Genomic DNA, 23,420 nt, shown 5'->3' with positions numbered 1-23,420 from the left:
TTTGTTCAAGGCATATTGTATACTCTTAAGAAAGTCCCTATATTTATATCATCTGCTTTGAGCATATTTTTTATTGAATTTTTCACTCTTTTTTCAGATGTTGCCAGTTATTGTAGCACACCTTGGAGCCCAGGTAAGCACACCTTGGAGCAATGTGATTTTTACTTTAAATCAGTTTAGTGTGAAATATGTCATCCTGCCTCAATTCAGCAGATAGTTGCCAAGTTTCCTGTTTATTTTGCACTGTACGAACACTGATAGTAATGAGCTAACACTTATTGAGCATTTACTACACACCAGGCACTGTTCTAGGCATCTAGTTATTTGTTATATACTATCTCAGTATTCAAAACAACCTTTTAAAGACAATCTTTTTTTTGAGAGAGAGAGAGAGACAGGCAGAGCAGGAGCAGGGGAGGGGCAGGGAGAGAGAGGGAGACACAGAACCCAAAGCAGGCTCCAGGCTCTGAGCTGTCAGCACAGAACCCAATGCAGGGCTTGAACCCGTGAACCACGAGATCATGACATGAGATGATAGATGCTTAACCAAGCCCCTGGTTCATATCAATTCTTAATTCCACATCTAGGAACACATTCAAATGAAATAATCTGAAATACAGCAAAAGTTTATTTACAAACATATCCATCAAAATAATAATATTTGTAGTGGAGAAAAACATTGGATGCAATTTAAATTTAAACAAAAAGGAAATGTTTGAGTAAATGGTACAACATAGAGCAAATACTTTGTGACCATCCAAAAAGGATATTTATTTATTCGATTTTGTCACTAGTAAGGTTAAATGATTATTGATGTAGTATTAAAAGAAAAAGTAAGACCCAAATTATATAAATGACAGAACTTCTATTATGGAAAAAAGACGTGTGTGAAAAACATCTGGAAGAAAATCCATCCAACTGTGTACAATGGCATTATACTTTTTTTCTTTGTTGCTTTCTACATTTTCCAAGTTTCCTCCAATGTGCATGTATTACTTAATAATAGAAACATTTATAATTTTTTAAATGCAGAAGACTTCACATCATTCAGATAATAAGTGTTAGCAGTCCAATATCATATGCCAGCTTGAATTATATGACACAAGTCACAGAGGCAGTTAAAATATTGTTGAAAATTTTTAAATGTCTCTTTACAAATTTTATAAGTATCTTAAGTTTTTAAGTTATGTTATACATATCTTGCTTCAAATATATTAAAATTTGTCTAATAACTTGTGTTATTATTGTCCTTTTAGGGTACCATCCTAAGCTCAGAAGAATTGGTAAAATATATACATATATACATATATATATATATACACACACACACACACACATATATAATTATATAAAATGTATATAAATATATATATATATATATAAAATTACTAGCATTTCAAATTCTTTTCCCTGCTATCACAATCCTTCTTTCTGTCCCCACACAATCTCTTTTGACCACACCCGCTAACCCTCGTGCATGCTTCTATAAACCGAACATTTTTATAGGTCCTTGTATTAAGTTATCCTTTGTCTAGCTGAAGATTTCACTATCCTTCTCCAGATACTTTTCCATTCATTTGACTTAGCTTTTGTTTTCTCTATATTGATATCAAATTCAATTCTATCCAAAAATCCAATGCATATTTTTAAAATGTATAGATTAAAATCTAGGATTCTAAATTATCAAAAGTCATACAATGTATAATAATATACATATTGATATTTATTGAAAGAAAGATTCATTTTCTTGGCTTAAATTTTTAATTTTATGAAAATATGTTTTTTCTAGCATCTTATAGTGATGGATGAACTCTTCCCTATACACGGAAATAACTAGAGGGCTGACCTAAATGAAACTCATCTTGCCATTATTAGACACTTCTATACATTTCCCCTTAAGTCATGTCAGAAAAAAAATGACTTGAATTAATGCAGTATCTAAACATGACACTGAAGTTAAGAGTTGAGGCAGTATCTTGGAAGACAGCTTTCTTTGAAATCTTTCTATTATGAAAAAGGTAGAGATTTGCTAGATTGTTCACAAATAAAATTAAGTAATGGGGCTTTTCTGCAACAATGGTATATGAACATCCACATCTACCAGTCATTAAGCCAATTCTGTGTAACAGGTACCTTGGTAGATCTTTTACATACATTGCCTTTAATTCTCACCAGGTGACAAAGTACAGATTTTTAAGTAAACTATGCCCAAAGTGGGGCTTGAACTCACAACCCCAAGATCAAGAGTTGCATGCTCTACGGACTGAGCCAGCCAGTCCACAAGAACACAAAGAACAGAGTTGTAACCCAACTTTATAGGTAACAAGACTGAGGCTCAGAGAACCCAAGCACCTTAGGTCCCAAGGTCAAGAAACAGTATATTCGGATCAAAAGCCATTTTTCGATCCATTATACCAGTGGTTTTCAAACTTCTTTTCAGTAAAACTCATGGTAACAGCTATATTTTTCATGCAGCTAACACACACACATACACACATGCACACACACAGACACACTTCATGAAATAGTATTTACCCTTACTATAGAGAATGCACTTGGTAATTTATAGTCTATTCTTTTTATCTTGTTTTTTAATGATGGGCATTACTGCCTTCTTTATTTCAAATCTATGGAGGCCATGACCCCCAGCTTGAAAACATCTGTGTTCTATTCCTGTCTCTCATCTGCCGTAAGTCTAAATCTGGTTTCAGTACCTGGTAAATCTAAGACAGTGTTTTCAAAAACTTTAGTGTTGGCTCACAAATCAAACAACTCAGGGTGTTGATAAAAAAAAATGCAGACTCCTGGATTCTCCCCTAAAATAGCTCAATCAGAATCTCTCTAACAATAGAGCCTAGGAATTACCTTTTAAATAAACTTCTCAGGCCATTCTTTTTTTTTTTTTTAAATGTTTGTTTATTTTTGAGAGGGAGAGAGACAGAATGTGAGTGGGGGAGGGACAGAGATAGAGGGAGACAGAGAATCCAAAGCAGGCTCCAGGCTCTAAGCTGTCAGCCCATAGCCTGACGCAGGGCTCAAACTCATGAATTGTGAGATCATGACCTGAGCCGAAGTCAAATGCTTAACCGACTGAGCCACCCAGGCACCCCCTCAGGCCATTCTTACACAAACTTACAATTAAGAACTATGCTCAAAGAAAATGACCTGTATCTTAATTATTTGCCCTCAACCCCTCTTACTCAATGTCAACATTATCAGAGCTAAGGGGTTTCAGAGAACAAGTCCCGCCTGAATTCTCTCCAAATCCAGTTTATACTAAATTATTTTTTCTTAGGAGGAATTTCTTACAGTAATTTTTTCTGGGGGAAAAAAAATAAATGCAGGCACCAACATTTATTTTCAGTGTGCAAATCATTGACAGACCTATCCAGAGGAATTCCGTTGAGTAACCTCAAGGAATAAAGAAGTGGTTGAAATGACAAGAGAAATATTTCTAACTGAATATTCCAATGCCTTTGAAAAATAAATCAGAAGAAACCTGAAGAGATGCCAACCATGAGATGAGGATTGATTGACTACTTGGATTAATTTTTCCATTAATGTTCAGTATCTTAAATTACTTTAAAAACTTTTGGGCAAAAGAGAGACTATAATTTAGGTTAAGAGCAGAGAGAAAGCCCAGCATAATAGTATGGATTTTCTGCCTTAGTTCTATCTCCACATACACCTGAGATAAGCAAATTTTTCATTATTCCTTTTCCCATGACTGGCTTGATTCTGATGTGTCCTTTCTGATACAACATGGAATTGTAGTCACAAAACCTGCATCAGCCTTGCTCAAAAGAAGGAGGCATTTCCTCTAAGGAATGCCCAATCCTGATTATCTTGCCTGACTCTACCCTTCTGGTCCTGCATTTCCTACCTCAACTTGCTAACCTCAAAGGAGAAAAGGCTGGTTGATCAGCATTAAAATGTGTCTTTTGACTTTGTTTGCATTTTCCCTTCCTCATTCCAGCCAATGGCCCCACAAATCTTCACAGGCCTCATTTTCCAGCCCCTATTCCCAGGATCCATCCTGCCCAACAGTCAAGCTAATCCAGATGCCCAGAATGGAATCCTTCCTGCAGGGCAAGCAGGAATGAATCCTGCCATCCAGGGAACCTCAGAAGGCTTCTCTCCAACTCCTAGTGACACAGATGATGACTTTGAAGTGACGGCCCCTGCAGGCATCCGAAGGGGCATGCACACTACTCAGGAAACCACCACAGGGCCGCCAAATGGTAAATACTCTGAGCCAGGAAAATGCCTTGTGAAAGTCATCTGCAGGGTGGGAGCAGAGTTGTCTTGCCTCAACAAATACAGATCCTAATAAAACCAGGGATCCCCTATACCTAACACTCACAGTTGATTCCAGTACTGTGAGGGAGTATTTTTATTGGGCCACCAATTCTATTGTATCAACCCAGAAAGGAGACATTTAGTTGCTGGCATAACATACTTTCTATCTTAGGTCTGATCTGGGAGTATTTGGAAACAGACTGTCCTTTCCCTTTCTCACCTCCCTCTGACTCCCAAACACATGCAGGCCCGCAGCAGTCACAGTTAATCAGTCATGATACTTTTGTCCACTCACCCATCATGGATGAGACACAGAACCTTCTTAACCTAGTGTTGGAAGCAGTAATACTTCCTGTCTATAGTGATAGTCATAGTAATAGATAGGATTTAGCACAGTAGGTGAACATATGTGCCATTATCTTGAGATGGGACTTAAGAAATGTTGCAAAACTAAGCTCTTTAAGTACCAACAAGCAGAAATAATCATTTAGCATGTACAGATCTCTGGAACCAAATGTCCTTGGAAAGAACAAAAGAATGATTTGAGATGGCTACTCCTAGAAAAGAAATTTTGATCTCAAGTAAAAATGTTTCAATCCGATATGCTTTTACCTACATTTAAAAAGTGTTTTGTTTTCTTCCAGGAAATCACTAAGCGGTTTCAATTTTTTTTCAACTAAGCCGCCTCAAATGCAAATCTTTTTCACTGATCATATCATGGAATAGATGGAGACACACTAGAGAGTATCAGAAGAAACTCTTAGTTTACCTAACTTTCTTGAAATTTCAGAAAATATATTCTTCCTGGAGAATAATGACTTCTGAAAACAAATGGATAAATGTTTTTTTGAAATGTAATGTTATGCCACCTTGGACTTGGAAAGTATACGTATTAAATGTATTTTGAAACTGAATTTTTTTCTTCTTTGGGGAGAGAAGAAAATGGGACCCTTTCAGAAACTGCATTACATCAGAACTTAGATGATGTTCCAGATGGAGGGCTTTCTTTGGAGTAGGAGGCACTGCAGTCACGGAGTGGATATTGAGCAATGTAAAGATAATTTCTGATTTCCTCACAACCAACTTATTACCCACTCTCTCCCATAAGAGCCACAGCTTTAATTTTCTACAAGCACTCCAAAAATATGAAGTGGAAAGAAAGAATTGTAAATCACACTGCCTGTCCACAAGTTGCTTAAATACAGAGTTAGGGATTTTGGCATTTAGTGCTTTATTTTGGTATATCTAAAAGTGAGAAATGACATGAAGTAATCACTAAAAGTGATTCTCTTGCTCCACACATCTAAAAGGTAGAATTTAGTCTGAATGAGTTTATAACTCAGACCACCACAGTTCATTCAGAGTGGGAAGGAATGGAAAGGATTCACAGAAACCACAATAGAGCCCCACAAAGGGAAAACATGGATAGGTTTCATAACATCTCTCACTATGTTTGACTCAGCCCCATCAGTATGGAACAAATCCAAATATACATGCCATGATAAGCTTTTCAGGTGGTTAAAGATTTACTAATGGCTGACCATTTATTAGCCACAATATTTCAGATTTGCAGAGTATGAATAATATACTTACAAACTGTCAAAGTTTTCATAGCCAAATTGAGTAAATCAAGACCGAATTTTCCAAAACTATTTTTCCATTAGTGCCATGTGATACTAATTAAAAGAGCTATCAAATGGTTTCCTGGATGACCCATTATCAAAAAAAAAAAAAAAAAAAGAACACATTCTCTCTTAGCCTCATTTTTCTCATCTGTAAAATGGGAGCAAAAAACCCTGCTATAAATGTCCCACAAGGTTTACACAAGTAGATAGTGCATAAAAGTGCTCTGCGAACTCCACACCACTATAAACTTTTAGTAGCCTTGTAACCACTTGAAATTATCTGTCCTTTGAGATCCACCCTTTGTCCCTATCCTTCCTCTCTGTGCTTTAATTATCAGTTTAGTTGTATGATTACCAGTTAGACAATCTAGACTGGGTGTCTTCCTGGAGCATGCTACTCCTGCAGGAACATGAAGACTTTCCAAGGGCTACAAACAGATGGTTTTGAGGGTGACATCTCCATTCTTAACCCCCACATGTGTCTTTTGCAAAGACTGACCTTGATCATGAACATGTCTCCTCTTCCTTCTCTCCTTCTCTCCTTACATAGTCTCTTTCCCAACATTACCCAAAAAAGGACTATGTCTTACCTACCACCAATCTCACTGTGGGAAATTGCTCTGTCATAGAACACCTCCAAGATACATAACAAAGAATTTCAAATATTGGTGCTGATGTTGAGAATGAAAATAACCTTTTGCAACTCAGTAGTTTCTTGTTCTTAGCTTTCAACAAAATTAAATGAGGACCTAATGGAATTATCATGTAATTGATCATTGAAAACTTTTTTTTTAAGTTTATTTATTTTGAGACAGAGACAGAGAGTGCACAAGCAGGGGAAAGGCAGAGAGAGAGGGAGAGAGAAAGAATCCCAAGCAGGCTCCACCCTGTCCCCACAGAGCCCAACGTGGGGCTCAAACTCACAAACTGAGTTTGTGACCTGAGCCGAAATCAAGAATCAGATGCTTAAGCAACTGAGCCACCCAGGCACCCCAGAGCCAGAATTTCTAGAGGATGGATTCCTGAAAGTGAATTACTGGATAAAAGGATATGCTTCTTAATGTTTAAAATTTTGATAGATATTGGAAAATTATTCTCTAAAATGGCCATGTGGATGTACTTCTACCAATATTTCTCTACATCTTTTCTTTTTTTTCTTTTTTATTTTTTTAAATATAATTTATTGTCAACTTGGCTAACATACAGTGTATACAGTGTGCTCCTGACAGTAGAGATTAAGAATATATGAAATTAAAAATGTTTAGTTATCCATTCACTTAAAGACATCAATAATAAATAAATTACATGTTGGTACAAATAACATATTTTTACATGAAAAATACTGTTTTTGGGGTGCCCAAAGCATCTGACTTTGGTTCAAGTCATGATCTCACAGTTCGTGAGTCTGAGCCCCACATCAGGCCCTGCACTGACAGTGAGGATGGGATTCTCTCTCCCCCCGCCCCCCATCTCTCTGCCTCTCCCTCTCTCTTTCTCTCTCTCTCAAAATAAATAAACTTAAAAAAATAAAAATAATGAAAATACTGTTTTATTAATGAGAAAGCCTTATTTAATTAACAAAATGTAGTGAGAAGAGTGGATTTATCTTTGAAATTTCTCTCATGTCTGACTTAACAAAAGATACAATTCTCGGAGCATCTGGCTGGCCCAGTCAGTAAAGCATCCGACTCTTGATTCCAGGGGTTGTGAGTTCAAGTCCCATGCTGGGTGTGGAGCCTACTTAAAAAAAAAAAAAAAAAAAAAGATAGGATTCTCATACCTACTTCTGCATTCAATCTGTATGTATCTGTCGTAATATCACATACATAACTGCTCAAAATTCCACTGAATACTCTTGAGAAAATGAGAATGGAAAGGCAAAATATAATCTGTGTATCACTACAAAAGTATTTTAACTCACTGATGTACCAAAAGGATACCAGGGACCCCCAAGGATCATCACCAAACTTTGAGAACAACTTTGAGCATTGTAGCATCCATTCTTTTTTAATCTTCTCCCTGGAATTATATTGAAAATATATGGTGACCTATCACAGGTGTGTGACTTCACACACAGGTCTTCTCATTCTTATTCTACAAACACAGTAGTTTTGATACAATCAATTTCATTCAATTCCCACCAAAGAAGAAAAAAAACTATAGTAAATATGTAATTGTATGTGCTGCAGTATTAAATCTATTCTTGGCAATTGAGATCTTCCCATTCAACAAAACACCAGTGAAAGCTGAAACCTGCTGTCAACTTTACAGTCTGATTGGTAAAATTTTCCTCAGACCAGTCTCTGTCTTTAAACACCATACAGAACTTTTTTTTTCTTCCCTTACCACGTACTTCTGCTTCCAAGCACGACAAGACAAGTTCATACTGCCTTCACTTTGGTGTCCCAAAATTTGGTGGGTTGAGTCGCTGGGGCGGGGGTGGGAAGGACAGTTAGGAGTATTCCCAAGAGCCATGTGCGAAATGAAACAACCAGAGCAACTTAATTATTCACAACCCATATAAATATACCCCACTAAACCCAAATTCAATATGTCCCTAAATCAACCTTCCTTAGGCCCGTCCCCAAAATTCCTGTGATCACCCCAATGCTATTTTACACAAGATAGAGTAAGATGAAAGGAAAGTCAAGGTGAGAGAGTCAAATGTTTTCACTGGTTGTGGTTAAAATATCTTACTATTTCAAGAGCTGCAAAACATAAGACTCTGTGAGCACATTATTAGCCTCCTCTCCTCTCAGGAGCTGGGAAGGAACCCATACAAGTGAAGAGCACTAAAGCGTGAACTTGAACTTCATTAGCTTCATTATAAACCCACCTCTGCCTCCTAGATCTAGACATGTTCTTTGCCCTCCTTCCCCTGTCCTTTGTGTTATGTTTACATTAATCCTTTTTATGTCCTCATTAAAAGGCAAAATGTAATAATATCTACTTTATTCTAGATGACAAGGGGTGCCTGGGTGGCTCAGTTGGTTAAGCGTCTGACTTCTGCTCAGGTCATGATCTCGCGGTTTGTGGATTCGAGCCCCACATCGGGCTCTGTGCTGACAGCTGAGAGCCTGGATCCTGTTTCAGATTCTGTCTCTCTCTCTCTCTCTCTCTCTCTCTCTCTCTCTCTGACCTTCCCCTGTTCATGCTCTGTCTCTCTCTGTCTCAAAAATCAATAAACGTCAAAAAAAAATTTTTTTTGATGACAAATTCTTCTTGGAGCCCAAAGAAGAGGGAAATAATATATACTTAGGGCATTCTATTTAGGAAGTACAAAACAGAATATTTTTAGAAAACTGAATTCTAATTTACTCTTGACATGATAATGGATACCAAAGTCTAAAGAAATGCCATCCAATAAAAATATAAAATGAGCCATATAGGTCACTTTGAATTTTCTAGTAACCACATAAAAGAGGTAAAAAGAAGTAGGTAAAATTAATTTTGATAATGCATTCTGGGGCACCTGGATGGCTCAGTCGGTTAAGCACCTGACTTCAGCTCAGGTCATGATTTCAGGGTTTGTGAGTTTGAGCCCCCTGTTGGGCTCTGTGCTGACAGCTCAGAGCCTGGAGTCTGCTTCAGATTCGGTGTCTCCCTGTCTCTCGCCCCTCCCCTGCTCATGCTTTGTCTCTCTGTCTCTCTGTCTCTCTCTCTTTCTCAAAAATAAATAAAACATTAAAAAATTTAAAATTTAAAAATTTAAAAAATTTTTGATAATGCATTTTATTTAACACAACATATATATGTAATAGCATATTTTGACATATATGCAACATAAAAAATTAATAGTCTATTTTAGACTCAAACAAAAAACTCTTCGGTTTTGTTTTTGTTTTTGTTTTTGGTTTGCTTTGGTTTGGTTTGCTTTGGTTTTGGTTTTGATTTTTTGGTTTTTTTTTTTTTTTTTTTTTTTTGGTTTCTAAACCTTTGGAATCAAATGAGTATTTCCATTTACATCTCAATTTAAACTAGTTACACATCAAGGGCTCAATAGCCTCAGGTGATGAGTAGCTACCACATTGGACAGTGCAAGTCTAGATTTAAGAAGAGCCACAGGTTTTAAAGTAAAATTCCTTTTAACCTATGGGAAATCTAAAGCTTAGTATAAGTCACATGTCCAAGGTCACAGAGAACCTAGCATTTGAACTTGGGTTTGCATAAGTTATAAAGTTGGAAGAAACTTTTTTAAATTTCCAAAGATAAAATTTTATCAATAATGCTACAGGAAAGACCAAATCATCTTTCTATTCTTTTCTATCTTTTTATTCTCTATACATTAAAAAAAAGATACTATAAAGTCATTGTCATATAAGATACAAAAAATGTCAGAAATAAGTAAGGATGATCCTCTCAACAAATGGTGCTGGGAAAACTAGACATTCATATGCAAAAAATAAATAAATAAAAATAGAAAAGAAAAGGAAAACAAATCTAGACCCTGATCATACAACTTTCACAAAAGTTAACTCAAAATGACTTATATACCTAAATTTACCCAGAATATAACAGAGCATAAAATCTAGGTGACCTTGGGTATAGGGATGATTTTTTAGATACAACACCAAAAAAAAAAAAAAAAAGAAGAAGAAGAAGAAGAAGAAGAAAACCCAAAGTCCATTAAAATTAAAATTAAAATTAAAATTAAAATTAAAATTAAAGGGGTCCCTGGGTGGTTCAGTTGGTTAAGCATCTGACTTCAACTCAGGACATGATCTCATGGTTCATGGGTTCAAGCCCTGCATCGGGCTCTATGCTGACAGCTCAGAGCCTGAAACCTGCTTCAGATTCTACGTCTCACTCTCTCTCTGCCTGCCCCCTGTTCCCTCTCTCCCTCTGAAAAATAAATAAACATTAACAATTTTTTAATTAAAATTAAAAATTTCTGCTCTGCAAAAGATAATGTTAGAAAAATGAAAAAAAAAGCCACAGACTGGGAGAAAATAGTAGCAAAATTGATAAAGCATTATTATCCAAAATATACAAACTACTTATATAATTCAACAATAAGACAACAATACAATTTTTTTTCCATGGACAAAAATATGAACAGACATCTCACCAAAGAAGATATATAGATGGCAAATAAATATATGAAAAAGATAAAAAGTTCAACATCATATGCATGAAATTACAAATTTAAGAAAAAACTGAATACCTTTACATGCCTATTAGAAAGGCTAAAATCCACAACACTGATAATACCAAATGCTGGGGAGTATGTGAAGCAACAGGAACTCTTATTTGTTGCTGGTGGGTGTGCAAAATGGTATCACCAACTTTGGAAGACAGGTTTGTGGTTTCTTCCAAAACTTAACATACTCTTAAATAAATGATCCAGCAATTGCACTTCTTGGTATTTACCTAAGTGAGTTGAAAACTGAAGAATCGTCATACAAATGTTTATAGCAGCTTTATTCATTATTGTTAAATTTGGAAGCAACCAAGATGTCCTTCAGTAGAAGACTGATTAACAAACTATGGGACATCCAAACAGTGAAGTATTATTCAGCTATCAAGCCATGAAAAATCCACCTTTTGAAGGAAACTTAAGTGCGTATTGCAAAGTGAAAGAAGCCTATCTGTGCATAATACATACTATATGATTCCTGCCAGATGACATTTTGAAATAGGCAAAACCATGAGATAGTAAAAAGATCAGGGTGGCCAGAGGTTCAGAGGGAGGGAGGGATTACTAGGTGGAGCACAGAGGGTCAATGAAACTATCCTGTATCATACTGAGATGATAAATAACATGTCATTAGACATTTGTTCATCAAAACTCATGGAATCTACAACATAAAAAGTGAACCCTAATGTAAACTATGGAAAACTGTTAATAAAAATGTATCAGTATTGGATCAATTGTAACAAATGCACCACAGCAATGTAAGATATTAGTTATGAGATCAATGGTTGGGGTGGGAAAGAGGACAAAGGGGAAATTTCCTTACTTTCTGTTCAATTTTTCTTTAAACCTAAGACCTTTTTTTAAGGGTCTATCAATTTTTTTAAAGATTCCTAAACATTTGTTGGTATTTTAAAATATTAGCCCAGGGGTACCTGGGTAGTTCACAAAGTTAAGCTTCTGACTCTTGATTTCGCCTTAGGTCATGATCCCAGGGTCATGAAATCAAGCCCCATGTAAGGCTTTGCACTGGGCGTGGAGTCTGCTTAAGATTCTCTCCCTCTGCCTCTCTGCCCCACTCTCACTTTTTCCATATCTCTCAAAAAAATAAAAAATTATTAGCCCACGATATTTGCAATTGATATGATTTACTAGAAATTATCAGGCCAAGGGATAGAAAATACCTCCCCCTGGTGGTCCAGAGACAGAAAAACTAGTTAAGTGTAGTGAACCAACTCAATCTAAGGAAAAGAGAGCAATAGCTGTTTCAGGGGAACAGGGCACTTTTAGAAATAAATTTAGTCTCAAATCTGATAGCTATTCATAAAATCCAAGTTAGAACCCATGAACTCAGGAAGAAGGTTGAGGAAGGACAACACTTAAGGAAAATCAGAGAACATATGAGCAAAATAAATAAGTGATTGATGCCTTCTACAATGGGAGTGATTTGGAAAGGAGGAAACAATATTCCATAACTCCTCCAACTAAGTATCCCTTGGGTAGGAAGACCTCTGCGGGTCAGGAAAAGAAATCATCCTGGAAAAGAGCTGTAAAAATGCAGGCTCATTCTCCCAGTGAGATATTGACAGACCTCACCAGTAAACATCTAACCTAAGACATTAGGAGCCACATTCAAGAAACTCAATGGAACTAAGGAAACAGAAGTTGAACTTTTATTATTATTAACATAATTAAAACTTTAAATTTGTAAAACTAAAATCACATACCTAGCATGAAACGACTGTGTGACAGATTTTAGACCCACACATAGGACAAATAATTGCAAGAAGTATTCATTTCAGAGTAAAATTTGAGAGAAGCAAACCAAGAAACAGACCCTTAACTATAGAGAACAAACTAATGGTTACCAGAGGGGAGGTAGGTGGGGGCACCAGTTAAATAGGCGATAAGGATGAAGGAGTGCACTTGTAATGAGCACTGGGTGTTATATGGAAGGGTTGATCACTATTTTGTACACTAATTATTATTTCCTGCATGGTAACTAACTGGAATTTAAATAAAAACTTTTAAAAAATTTTTTAACTTTAAAAAGAAAGAAAAGAACTAGTTTGAATTAAACTTCCTTTAAATTTATAGCCACAAGAAAACATCACATATAAGAACATCTCAACAAGTAGTATACTTATGTCCTTTCCAGAATCTTAGTAAACATTTTTAGAACCCAAAGAGCCTACCAGTCTATTTTAGTGTCCTTGTGCATCTGAGAATAGAACAATGTGAAAAGTCATAGAAGGCAATCATGGAAGGAAGTTAGCACACTTTCTGTGTGCTAACACACATCACCTTCTGCACAGATAATCCTGCTCCTTCCCTACTACCATTCAAGGTGGATAGCCATCACTGGTTTGGGTGGACACATTCATGTTACAAATTGTATCCTCAATACCCTGGGGGTAACTGCTGAATGTCAATATGTATTTCTTTTTTTTTTTTTAATTTTTTTGAAGTTTATTTATTTTTTACAGACACACACACACACACACACACACACACACACACACACACACGTGTGAGTGGGAGAGGGGCAGAAAGAGAGGGAGACACAGAATCTGAAGCAGGCTCCAGGCTCTGAGCTGTCAGCACAGAGCCTGACACAGGGCTTGAACTCATTAGGCGTGAGATCATGACCTGAGCTGAAGTCAGACACAATCAACTGAGCCACCCAGGTGCCCCTGTCAATATGTATTTCTAAAACCCTTCATTGTCACCCTACATTCTAACCTTCTGACCTACGTTTCACTTCTTAGATTGTTGTGGTTTTTTTACAGCTGTAGCTAATCTGCAGTTAAACCCATCTATTGTTTTATAATTTTGTTGACTGACATTTTCAATTCCAAATTTCTGTTTGGCTCTTTTTGAAATCTGCTATACCATACTTATAGTTTCTTGTTTCCTGATAAGTTTTTTGAACTTTGTTTTTTTCAAAGCAAAGTATAATCCTAGTAATCTTGTTTCAACTTTGGTCTCTCCTATTTGGTTTTTCTTCTCTTTCTTACTCATGAGATCTTGCCCCCTATTGAATCAAGTTATCTTGGATAGCACGTCAGATGTTGTTTCTAAAAATTTGTGCAGAAACAATTAAAGTCAGAGAGCATTTTTGTTTGCCTCTGCCAGGAGCCCAGGGGAACGTCAGTTTGGATCATCTTAACCCAATTTTAGAGTTTGAGATTTTTCTGGTCTACTCAGATAATGGAAAGTTGGGCTTCAATTTCTCCAGAACTGACTTCCTTCTGGCTCACCCTTACTGGGCCCTAACAATAGCAGATGGTAGCTCTCTAGGGCTCCCACTTTTGGTGGGCCCTAGACTCTGACTGTTGCCCCTCAAACCTAGCAGCCCTATTGAACGTGCAGGTTGGTCACTTCCAGATTAGCCACCAGCTCCAGGGCAAAAATGATTCCAAATGTTGGACTCTCATCTCTAGATTTCCATTCCCCTTCTGGATCTTGGTCTAGTAATTCCTCACTAGGACATTAACTCTTTGATGGTTTAAACTTTTTTCAATGTATCATTCACATGTTCAGTTTTCTCCAGCAGACAGAATCTGTCCAAACGACTTAATCTATCATTATGGAAACCAGAAATCCATTTCTGGTGTTTATTCCTAACCCACTCCACGGTATCTTTGGCAGGGAGGGCAGGGAGGGAGATCTACTAACAATCAAAAGGTGTATAGTGTTCAAGGAAGCGGCTAGTCCTGATACCTGATGGTTCCTTGAAATGAAGAATGTGAATGCTCAGCCCCTATTCTTCTAATCTGAGGCTCAGTTGCTAATTCTGATCAAGTGGGAACAATTCCACGTGGTACCTCATCCAATATCAAATGAGAAGTGATTATTCATTAGAAATATGATACATCTGGTATCTCAAATATTAAGCATTAATGGTCCCTTCTGGTCCTCAATCAGAAAAAAACTAACAAGACTTTGATAAGGAGGGTGTGTGAATTTGTATATGTACAAAATGAACTCTAAATATTACAGTAGTTATTCTGTGTACTTTGAATGCGTACATTAGTTTTCATTTTAAAAGTAAACAAAATTACACCAGGACTGTCAAAATATCCACTGTAATTTGGAGCTTGTGCACTTTCCAATAAAGAGACTTTCAGCCAGTCACCAGCTGATTCTTGTGACTTTATCTTAGAGAAGAAGCAAACAGAAAATTTTCTAAATGCAGAAAATTCTAGGAAAATCAGTTACCCAAATTTTACCATTTATGTAATACTACCATTAACACTTTCATGAATATTTTCTAGTCGCTTTTTTCTGTGCATATTTTGTGTATTTTTTTCACAAAGCTGAATTATCTCCACAGTAACATATTGTATGATATAACATGCTTTTTCCCCTCAACTATATATCACAAATATTTCCCTGTCATTATTTTGCCAAAAACTCCATATTTTTAATGTCTAAATTGTATTCCACCTTACCAATTAACCATAACTTATGTAATCAATCCTTTAACATTCTTAAAGGGATTTTGCACCTTAAGAAAATCTTTAATTATCTCTGTTACCACTATAAAAAGTGAAAATAGAATTCCCTATCACTGTGACCTTCTTTTCCTCCTTCTCCCCACCTGAAAACTGGTATCAGTGGGATGATATTTGGCCTTTTTTTCCTTCCTCCCTCCCCATGTCTGTGACATGATATATACCAAGGGTAACAGAAGAGGGATTTGGTAAGAGAAGGAAGGAAACAGAGGAGAGAGTTTTTGGGAATATTGTCAACTGAAAGACTAAGGTGTGGTCCTTTTTGACAGTGTGAAAGGTCTAGCTGGCTCATAGACCCTCACCATGAGATGAAACCCTCCTCAGTTAGCCCCATCCAGTGGGGAATCAGGTGGAACTAACAACTGGCTCTGGAAACTTAGAACAAAAAAAAAGGTGGAACCCTAGACTAAAGGAGCCTGAAGGCCATAGGATATATTTAAGTCCAAATAGGTTTTTCTCCTAGTATAAAGCAATATGGAATCATAAACGGTTATTTCCATGAGAGATGGAGGGACTCTTACCTGTGAGTAACAGACAGGGTTGACTGTACCCATGGCCCTTGTTGTAGGACTTGACTCTGACCTGAAGGACTGTTCTGTACATTCTTGTGGGTACTGTGTATGTGCTTCATCAGCTGATGTAAGATTGCTCAGTAACATACTATCTCTCCCCACCCTCTCCCACTCTGAGGGATATAGTTGTGGGGTTACAGAGAGAAAACTCATATTCTGTAATAACTATAGACATGTTTCTTTATCATTGTTCAAATCAGACTTTGTGTCAGCAAGCTTCTCCTAGTTAATTATCAATCATTTACCCCCTCCACACCCCGTCTGCCCCACACACTGTAATTGCAGTCTGATTTGCTTTTCAAAGGAATGTCTCCCCACGCTAATTGAAGCTAGTTGCACCAATGCAATCCTCAGAAACATGCTTAGGGAAGATTTCACACCATGCCAGGCAAGTGGCTATTAGATGGATCTGCTGAAAGTTATGAGTTTACATTCTCTTGTCTAATCAAATCTCAGTCTCTGTTCCATTACAATAGCATGCACATGTAAATTTTTTAAATCATAACAAATTATTCTAAGTACTTTAAAGAAGCCAAGTAAGGGGCACACTGTAAGTTCAGAGTATACACGTGGCATATACAAAAAAAAGAAGTCATCTTACTTCATATTCTTCTTTCTGCACCCTGTTTTTGTTAATGGTACCACCATATTCCATATCGCCAAAGCTTATAACCATCATGACCCTTTATGTTTCCCTCTTCTCCTGCTAATCATATCCAATCCGATGCCAATCACCTCCACATCTGCTTCCACCTGCTTGTAAAATCATAAAGAAAATTGCATGAGATTATCTATTTAAAAACATTCAGCAAACCCTCTAGCATATTGTAAGAATGCAATAAAGGCTGGATATTATTATTAACTATTAATTATTAATTATTAGTATTACATAAGGATTACCCTGTTTTCTGACCTGCAAGGGAAAGAGAATTTGACTGTCCACTTTCACTTTCAGAGAGAATAGGAAAGTTTCAGGAAGGTGGAAAAGAGTGCCAGCCAATAATTAACTGTGGCCTTAGAATTTGGTGAACATCCTACAGCCTGTATTTTGAAATCTATAAAACAGGGATGCCAGTTATGATTGCCCTATCACTTACAGCTGGTGTGCATAAAGTGAGATATAAATATAAAACTGTTTTTAAAAGTATAAAGTAACATATAAACATGTAGTATTATTTCCATCCTAACTATGAAATGAAAATAAGCAGGCTGGACTAGCTGATGTCCAAGATGAAACTGTATTGATTGTGAAAAGATGTTCCAGAAATGCTTATGCCAAGAGAGATTCAGTATATTGCACAATTTTCATTTCACAGGAACAATGCTTTGCAGACCTGACAATGAAGGAGTGACTATAAACAGCCAAGAACTCTGTTCCATAGTAGAAATGATCACTCTTCACAAAAGGAAAACCTAATCACATTTATTTTTTTCATTTCCTCTTTTTTGTAAAGAAGGTTTTGGTTGCAGCCATATGTTGAGAACTGAATCAAGATGAAGAGGAAGAATTAAACTTTTTCTTTTTCAGTATAAACAGGTTTTTTCATGTTTTAAAATGTTTTGGAAAAAATTTTAGACTTAGAGAAGAATCACAGAGTGAGTTTCCATATATTCTTCAACCAGGTTCATATAACATCTTACACACCTATGTGTAAGATGTTAAAACTAAGAAATTAACTAAGAAATTAACATTTTAAACTAAGAAACTAACATTAGAAATTAACATTAAACTAAGAAATTAACTAAAACTAAGAAATTAACATTAGTACAATATTATTAACTAAACTACAGACTCTATTTGGGCTTTATCAGTTTTTCCACTACTGTTCTTCTTCTGTTCCAACTAAAACTAAGAAATTAACATTAGTACGATATTATTAACTAAACTACAGACTCTATTTGGGCTTTATCAGTTTTTCCACTACTGTTCTTCTTCTGTTCCAAGATCTAATTCAAATCCCACATTTCATTTCGTTGTCATGTTTCCTTAGCTTCTTCCTATAGGGGCAATTCCTTAGGCTCTCCTTGTCTTTAATAACCCTTTGAAGTGTATTGGTAGGTATTTTGTAGACTATCCTTCAACTCGGTTTTTTCTGATGTTTTCTTGTGATTAGATTGAGGTTATAACTTTTTAAGTTATTTTTTTAATTCCAGTATAGTTAACATACAGCTTTATATTAGTTTTAGGTATTCAATACAGTGATTCAACAATTTCTATACAGTCAGTGCTCATCACTGTAAATGTACTCTTAGTCCCCTTCACCTATTTTACCCATCCCCCAACCCACTTTGCCTCTGGTAGGTGCCAGTTTGTCCTCTATATTTAAGAGTCTGTTGTCCTGTTTGCCCCCTTTTTTCCTTTGTTCGTTTATTTTGTTTCTTAAACTCCACACACGAGTGAAATCATATGGCATTTGTCTTTCTCTGAATCACTTATTTCACTTGGCATTACACCTTCTGGCTTCATCCATATTGCTGCAATTGGTAAGATTTCATTCTTTTTATGGCTGAATAATACTCCATTTCATATATATATATAAATATATATATCATATATATATAAATATATATATCATATATATAAATGTATATATCATATATATAAATGTATATCATATATATATCATATATATAAATATATATCATATATAAATATGTATCATATATATAAATATATATATCATATATATATAAATATATATATATGTGTGTGTGTGTGTGATATATATCGCATCTTTTTTATCCATTCATCTATTGATGGACACCTGGTTTGCTTCCATAATTTGGCTATTGCAAATAATGGTGCAATAAACATAGGGGTGCATGTATCTTTTCAAATTAGTGTTTTTGTATTCTTTGGGTAAATACACAGTACTGAAATCACTGGATCATATGGTAATTCTATTTTTTAACTTTTTAAGGAATCAGATTGAGGTTATAATTTTGAGGAAGAATACCACAGAAGTGATATGCCCTTCTCAGTGCATCTTTCAGGGGGTAAATGGAATTAGTATGTCTCATGTAATGTTGAACTGCTGTCTGTTAGGTTTCTCCACCATAAATATACTATTTTTCCCTTACCAAATATTGGGGGGGAGATGATTTTAGGCTATCCAAATATCATCTTTTTCTGTAAAAGTTTGACCCATTAATTTTAGCATTTATCTGTGGATCTCTCCTACAGTAACAATTACTGTGGGATTCTAATGGAGAATTTCTATTTCCCCCATTTCTTCTCCATTTTTTAATTGGAATTCTTTTTTTTTTTTATGAAATTTATTGACAAATTGGTTTCCATACAACACCCAGTGCTCATCCCAAAAGGTGCCCTCCTCAATACCCATCACCCACCCTCCCCTCCCTCCCACCCCCCATCAACCCTCAGTTTGTTCTCAGTTTTTAACAGTCTCTTATGCTTTGGCTCTCTCCCATTCTAACCTCTTTTTTTTTTTTTCCTTCCCCTCCCCCATGGGTTCCTGTGAAGTTTCTCAGGATCCACATAAGAGTGAAACCATATGGTATCTGTCTTTCTCTGTATGGCTTATTTCACTTAGCATCACACTCTCCAGTTCCATCCACGTTGCTACAAAAGGCCATATTTCATTTTTTCTCATTGCCACGTAGTATTCCATTGTGTATATAAACCACAATTTCTTTATCCATTCATCAGTTGATGGACATTTAGGCTCTTTCCATAATTTGGCTATTGTTGAGAGTGCTGCTATGAACGTTGGGGTACAAGTGGCCCTATGCATTAGTACTCCTGTATCCCTTGGATAAATTCCTAGCAGTGCTATTGCTGGGTCATAGGGTAGGTCTATTTTTAATTTTCTGAGGAACCTCCACACTGCTTTCCAGAGCGGCTGCACCAATTTGCATTCCCACCAACAGTGCAAGAGGGTTCCCGTTTCTCCACATCCTCGCCAGCATCTATAGTCTCCTGATTTGTTCATTTTGGCCACTCTGACTGGCGTGAGGTGATACCTGAGTGTGGTTTTGATTTGTATTTCCCTGATAAGGAGCGACGCTGAACATCTTTTCATGTGCCTGTTGGCCATCCGGATGTCTTCTTGAGAGAAGTGTCTATTCATGTTTTCTGCCCATTTCTTCACTGGGTTATTTGTTTTTCGGGTGTGGAGTTTGGTGAGCTCTTTATAGATTTTGGATACTAGCCCTTTGTCCGATATGTCATTTGCGAATATCTTTTCCCATTCCGTTGGTTGCCTTTTAGTTTTGTTGGTTGTTTCCTTTGCTGTGCAGAAGCTTTTTATCTTCATAAGATCCCAGTAATTCACTTTTGCTTTTAATTCCCTTGCCTTTGGGGATGTGTCGAGGAAGAGATTGCTACGGCTGAGGTCAGAGAGGTCTTTTCCTGCTTTCTCCTCTAAGGTTTTGATGGTTTCCTGTCTCACATTTAGGTCCTTTATCCATTTTGAGTTTATTTTTGTGAATGGTGTGAGAAAGTGGTCTAGTTTCAACCTTCTGCATGTTGCTGTCCAGTTCTCCCAGCACCATTTGTTAAAGAGGCTGTCTTTTTTCCATTGGATGTTCTTTCCTGCTTTGTCAAAGATGAGTTGGCCATACGTTTGTGGGTCTAGTTCTGGGGTTTCTATTCTATTCCATTGGTCTATGTGTCTGTTTTGGTGCCAATACCATGCTGTCTTGATGATGACAGCTTTGTGGTAGAGGCTAAAGTCTGGGATTGTGATGCCTCCTGCTTTGGTCTTCTTCTTCAAAATTCCTTTGGCTATTCGGGGCCTTTTGTGGTTCCATATGAATTTTAGGATTGCTTGTTCTAGTTTCGAGAAGAATGCTGGTGCAAATTTGTTTGGCATTACATTGAATGTGTAGATAGCTTTGGGTAGTATTGACATTTTGACAATATTTATTTTTCCAATCCATGAGCAGGGAATGTCTTTCCATTTCTTTAAATCTTCTTCAATTTCCTTCATAAGCTTTCTATAGTTTTCAGCATACAGATCCTTTACATCTTTGGTCATTTTTTAATTGGAATTCTTACATAATTCTTTTCTCCCCCAAATAAACTTTATTTGCTATGTCACCAATAGCAATCATTCTTCAACTTTTCACATGGTTTATGATCCAAATATCCTGACCATGTTATGGAGTTATCATGAGAATTGAGTAAGATAGAACATATACAGGATAAGACGCAATGGATATGAGTTCCTTCTCTTCCACTACCCATTGCTTAATTCCTAGATGACTCCAATGTCTTAGCCATCCAGTTGGCACTCAGTCAGTCATAATAAACAAAACTTTTTATTATTAATTAACTTTGCATACGTGTAACTAGACCAAATAGACTATAAGGCCCCAAGATGAGCAAATAGATTTCCACATGGTCACACAGACTCACAGCACTAGTACCATATACCGTATAAAGACAATCTAAAAATGCATTAAATGAATGGGTGATTGGGTATTTGATGAATGCTAAGAGGAGAGATACAAATGTTAAGGGCCTTAAATAAGAATCAGTTTAAATATTCTTCCCTAGTTCATGACATTCTTCCCTATCTCTCTCTTGTGTCTTTTGCTTCTAGATAGATTTAAATTTCAATGCCAATAGATCTCTACTTCATAATTCATTCATGTCCCTTGTTAAGCCATCAGAGCTTCTTCATATATCCAAACATCTGAGAAAATCACCCTAATTTTAAAACAGGTGAAGGATGAAAATGGACAATTTAAAAAGATGAGCCAGAAACAGACAATAAATGCATGAAAGAGAAAGTTTAACCTCAAAAATTGAACTTCAGCAGGTTCAAATAAAAACAAGCTACTGTTTTTTGCCTTATCAGATTAAGAAAAGACATTATATCAGTGCATCTCAAGCTTTAATGTGTGTTCAGATGACCAGAAGATCTTGTTAAAGCTTAGATCCTGATTCACTAGGGCACAAAAAGAGTCAGAGAGGCTACATTTCTTATTATCTCCAAGTGATGCCAGTGTTGCTGAAGCTGGGGACCACACTTCCAATACTCAGGCAATCTCCAACCATAATGATAAGTATTGGTGAAAATATCTGGTGCTGCGTGTAACTGATTCTGCTGTAAATCAGTGCAACCGTTTTGCAAAGTAGTCTGGCTATGTAACTTACACCAATGCTTGCTGGCCCTGGCTGTATATTAAAATTTCCTGGTGAACTTTACAAGCTATCTATGCCCAGATCCCATTCCAGACTAATTAAATCAACATCTCTGGGAGCGGGGCCTAGTAGTGAGTATTTTCATTCAAAGGAAAATGAATATTTTACTGAATAGATAAAATTGTGATTATGTGGATATTTAATGAAATAATGAAATATAAAAGGAAGTGTTAAAAATACAATGTAAGAAAATGCTTACAATATAATACTGAATTTTTTTTCATCTTTATGGAGGTTAATTAACCTATAGAATTGTAAGATATTTAGAGTGTACACTGGTAATTTAGTAGACATATACATTTTGAAAAAATTCCCCCCATCTAGTTAATTACATCCATTACCTCGCATGTTTATCTTTTTCTTTCTTTCTTTTCTTTTTCTTTCTTTCTTTCTTTCTTTACTGCCTTCTTTCTTTCTTTCTTGAGAATGGTTAAGTGTTACTCTCTTAGCAAATTTCAACTATATAATATAGTGTTATTAACTATAATCACCATGTTTTACATTAGTTGATCAGATCTTATCCACCTTTAGAGCTGAAAATTAGAACACTTTTACTAAATGATCTTATTTTCCCCAACCCCCAGGCCCTGGCAACTACTTTTCTACTCTGTATATGAGTTTGACTTTTTTTAAACTCCACATGTAAGTGATACCATGCAGGATTTGTCTTTCTCTGTCTGACTTATTTCACTTAGCATAATGCCCTCCTGTTCATCCATGTTGCCAGTGGAAGGAGAGAAGGATTTCTTTATTTCTCATGGCTGAATAATAGTCCAGTGTGTGTGTGTGTGTGTGTGTGTGTGTGTGTGTGTGTGTAGCTCACATATTCTTTATTCATCCATCCATTGATAGACAATATAATGCTAAATGACACAAACTATATGGTAGTATAATTTTAATTATTGATTAATTCAACAGCTTCATTATTTAATGCCTATATGTGCCAGGTGCTATTCTTTTTTTTTAATTAAGGGTTTTTTTTTAATGTTTGTTTATTTATTTTGAGACAGAGAGGGAATGGAAGAGTGAGGGCAGAAGGGACAGAGAGAGAGGAAGAGAGAGAATCCCAAGCAGACTCAGCACTGTCAGCACAGAGCCCCG

General features: G+C 36.3%; 1 protein-coding gene across 1 annotated transcript in view; it reads left to right on the top strand.

Moving 5' to 3' along the window:
* AMTN (amelotin) overlaps positions 1 to 23,420 on the top strand; it is a 47,001-nt gene that overhangs the window by 9,614 nt on the left and 13,967 nt on the right. Inside the window, exons 5-7 of the mRNA XM_043556498.1 lie at positions 98 to 133; positions 1,257 to 1,283; positions 3,977 to 4,241. Coding sequence (XP_043412433.1) covers positions 98 to 133; positions 1,257 to 1,283; positions 3,977 to 4,241 — 328 coding nt within the window. The remainder of the gene's footprint in view (positions 1 to 97; positions 134 to 1,256; positions 1,284 to 3,976; positions 4,242 to 23,420) is intronic.

This window comes from Prionailurus bengalensis, chromosome B1, assembly GCF_016509475.1.
Source record: "Prionailurus bengalensis isolate Pbe53 chromosome B1, Fcat_Pben_1.1_paternal_pri, whole genome shotgun sequence".
In the NCBI taxonomy this organism is placed as follows: Eukaryota; Metazoa; Chordata; class Mammalia; order Carnivora; family Felidae; genus Prionailurus; species Prionailurus bengalensis.
The sequence above is the reverse complement of the archived record's forward strand: the minus strand, read 5'-3'. Positions and strand labels throughout refer to the sequence as shown.